At 42.4% G+C, this 3,948-nt stretch overlaps 1 protein-coding gene across 1 annotated transcript; it reads left to right on the top strand.

The window, feature by feature from the left end:
* Positions 1-3,077: 3,077 nt before the first annotated feature.
* LOC306658826 (thymocyte nuclear protein 1-like) lies at positions 3,078-3,948 on the top strand. The gene has a single exon (XM_079136128.1). The coding sequence runs from the start codon at positions 3,119-3,121 to the stop codon at positions 3,794-3,796; it is 678 nt and encodes a 225-aa protein (XP_078992254.1). The 5' UTR covers positions 3,078-3,118; the 3' UTR covers positions 3,797-3,948.

The following is a 3,948-nucleotide window of genomic DNA, read 5'->3' as shown; positions in this document are numbered from 1 at the left end:
TGTCCACGAAACTGAAATTAGACATCTCTCACTCTTGCTTCAAGTTTCTGTCTCCTGGTTGCTCTCCTCCAAATCCCTTCTGGTGGCCACTTTCTTGATAAAGGGTTCTTTCCCCCATTTTTCTTTCCAAATCCTCTCAGTCTGAACACTGCATTCAGCAAAGGGAAAAAAGCCCTATAGTTAGCCAAAATAGTCATCACTGAATTTTCTTCACATTGTCCTGGATGCAGGAAGCCAGGGAGGAGACACAATTACAAAGAAGCAATCCTGAGAAGTGTTAATGGTGTCCTTATCAAACTAGTTGGAAAACTCAGGGTTAAAGTTATGTTACCTACAGGCCAGGTGACTGCACACTTGGCTATCTGATCCTCTGATGTTATTTTATTTGTAAAATAGGAAGAGTAACAGGAGCTACTGCATAAAGTTTTTTGTGGGGGTCCTGAATGTAAAGGGTTTATGCATATCACAGACATTGGTAGTAAGACATGTTCTGGGGTTCATCGAATAGCTTCCTTCCAACTTCTCTGAAAGCAGGAAGACATTCTTCCCTCCAAACACTGTTGGCTGAAGGACAAAAATCATGGGGTGCAGGAGCGACACGCAGATGCAGATAGGCCACTTTCTGGGGTTTGAAGGCTGAGCTGTCTGCAGCCTTTAGCTGACTGGGGATGGAGCAGTTAAGGCAGCAACTGGCTTTGTGCAGAGCTTATTGGAGGAAAGCAAATTCTTCAGAAATCAATAAGGACTCAAACTTGAACAATTATATGGGAACATGGAGTGAGAATAGTCTACAAATGCTTTTTTTGGCTTTTGGTACAGGAGAAACCACCCCTGAGCAGAACTCATGTGAAAAAACATGAAGTGGTGGGGGTCACAGAAGACATCCAGCCTACTTAAAGAGAGTAGAAATTTGGAGCAGATCAGAAGAAACATGTTGGTACAGATTGACCTTAAAGAGAGCTAAATTAAATCACATAACACCATTACCCAAAGCTCATTCATTAGCATACATCTGATATGATTTTTACCTCATAATTATCATTTTTACTATGACTTAATTAATTTTTAAAATGTCTGTTAGGTAACTAATATATCCACAAGAGACACAGCTCTGAGTTCAAGCAAAGGTTTATTGACAGAGAGAGTCTGCCAGCCTGCCCCTCTGCAAGGAGCAGCAGCCTGCAGGAAAAACTCCTAAACTATATAGTCATGCACAATAGAGTAGTTAAAAAATAACCCACGGGTCTGGCCCTGTGACTGTTACTTGACATCTTTGCTGTGGTTTCGGTAGTTAGGGACTCTTTCAGGGTGCACCTACTGGGAAGGTATGCCTGGATGGGCAGGTGCTGATTTTCAAAATGGAGTTATTTTGGCCTAAAGACCTAACAATGTCTTCATTGAAAATTACTTAATTTCACCCTATATATTTTGTATTTCTAATTCACATCAATATCAATAACAAGGTGGGTGTGGTGGCACACACCAGTAATCCCAGCAACTTGGGAGTCTGAAGCAGGAGGATCACGAGTTTGAAGTCAGCCTCAGCAACTTAGCAAGACCATAAGCAATTAGCAAGACCTTGCGTCCATATAAAAAATAAAAAGGGCTGGGGATGTGGCTCAGTGATCAAGAGCACCCCTGGGTTCAGTGTTCAATCCCTGATACCAAAAAAAAAAAAAAAGAAAAAAAAAAAGAATCATAGGTGTCTACTCTGTACCACCTAAAAATATTTTCACCTTTCAGGAAATATCTTTGTCTATTATTATCTTTACAAATGGTAGATCATTCCCAACCAATCTCAGCCAGTTTTCTAAGATCTTAAGTTTAAAAATCCCTCCAGAATTGTTTGCAGAGCTACCCAAGGACTGATTCTCTTTGTCCAAACTCACCTCTCTCCTTTCTGTCAGTGCTTGAGTCCCAAAAGCTTTGGAATTGACTCCTGTTTCTCTTTCATATCCGAGCCCAACAGGAAATTCTCTTGTCTACGCCTTCAAAACATTGTGACCACTTCACATCATCTTAACTTCCAGCCTTCCAGTCTTAAGTTTCTTGCTTGAATATTGCAAAAGCCTCCAAATTAGTTTTGCTGCTATGCAGCTTGCCTCTGTATAGTGCATGTTCTGCATAGCATCTAGGAAGATGATAGTCAAAGCTTTCTAGTAGCCAGATCATGCCACTGTTGTGCTTACAAATCTCTGATGACTTCCCATCACATTTAAAGCAAAATCTGAAGTCCTCACCTCGACCTTGATACTTCCTGGCTCCATCCCTTGCATCCCACTTTGCCCTCTTGACCACTTGTCATGCTGTTCCTTTTGCTCTCTCTGCTCAAGGTACCCTTGCCACCATCTTTTGCTTCAACTCATCAAACATGATGTCGTCTAGGGAACTTTGTGCTTCCTACTCCTTCCTGGAATGCATTCTCCCCAGTATGATATAACTTTCTTTCTTCTCCCCTCAGTTATCTATTGAAATCTCCTTTATGGAGAGGACCATATTGTTATGTTATTAAAAAAAAAAAAAATTTCTTGCCGAGGCCCTCCTCCTCCTCCTCCTCTTCTTCTTCAAACTTGTAACCTAACAGATTATAGTTAATTGCATTTTTTATTTGTTTTCCTCCATTTGGAATGCAAGCATTGTGAAAAGAAAGACTGTTTCATTCATTTCTCTATCACCAGGGTCTAAAAGAGGGCGTTGTGAAGTAGTAGGTATTTAGCAGATACACAAATAGATACTAGATTGGCTAAATACTACTTGACCATTGGAGTCAGTAGCCTGGTGAACAGAATGAACCAAACCAGTTAGAAAGCACCACTTTAGAGGGTGGGGCTGATGTTGGGGAGAATGGTTACATGGCTAAGACGGGGCTCGGCTCAAGGGAAGACCTGGGAAGAGTTTGAGGGCAGGCTATTCGAGATGTAATGGGCGCAGTTAACAGAGGGAAGGCTTTGACACCCTTAAGTACAGTTTTCTGCTTTTCGCAAATCAGAAGCCCTTTGAACTTCCTCGCGTCGTCTCCATCTTGCTCTGCGCTTTTCGAAGGGCAGTGGAGTTCCTTTTTGTATCTTCCCGTTGATTCCAGAACCCTCTGCACTTCAGCCCCTTGCAGAGAGAGACCATGCCGAGACCCCGGAAGAGACCAGCTGGGGCTGCTGGCCCAGAAAAGAAGGGGCAATCAGAAAAACGTACCAAATCTGAGAATTTAGGTGAGGCATCAGCTAAAGTGGAAAACTCCAGCCTTCAGAAGACTTCAGCCTTCAAAAAATGTGGGAGGAATCTAAGCAACTACTGGCTGATGAAGTCAGAGCCAGAGAGCCGATTAGAGAAAGGTGTAGATGTGAAGTTCAGCATTGAGGATCTCAAAGCACAGCCCAAGCAGACAGCATGCTGGGATGGTGTTCGAAACTACCAGGCACGAAATTTCCTTAGAGCCATGAAGCTGGAAGAAGCCTTCTTCTACCATAGCAACTGCAAAGAACCAGGCATTGTAGGACTTATGAAGATTGTAAAGGAAGCTTATCCAGACCACACACAGTTTGAGAAAAATAATCCTCATTATGACCCATCTAGCCAAGAGGACAACCCCAAATGGTCCATGGTGGATGTGCAGTTTGTTCGGATGATGAAGCGTTTCATCTCCCTGGCTGAGCTTAAAACCTATCACCAATCTCACAAAGCTACTGGTGGCCCCATAAAAGATATGGCTCTCTTCACTCACCAGAGGCTCTCAATCCAGCCCCTGACCCAAGAAGAGTTTGATTTTATTTTGAGCCTGGAGGAAAATGAACCAAGTTAACTGAGTATTGCTGCAGCGGACAAGCCATTACTCTAAAGGTGGCAAGGTTTTATAGAACAAAGGATGGTGTGCAGAGGCTTGTGTGTTATGTTCACCTGATATTTTTTACACAGATATTTTTTTTTTCCTACTTCTTTCAATAAAACATTTAA

The sequence above is a fragment of the Sciurus vulgaris genome (genome assembly GCF_902686455.1).
Source record: "Sciurus vulgaris genome assembly, chromosome: 4".
Taxonomy (NCBI): Eukaryota; Metazoa; Chordata; class Mammalia; order Rodentia; family Sciuridae; genus Sciurus; species Sciurus vulgaris.
Note: the sequence above shows the minus strand (reverse complement) of the source record. Positions and strands in the feature narration are given on the sequence as shown.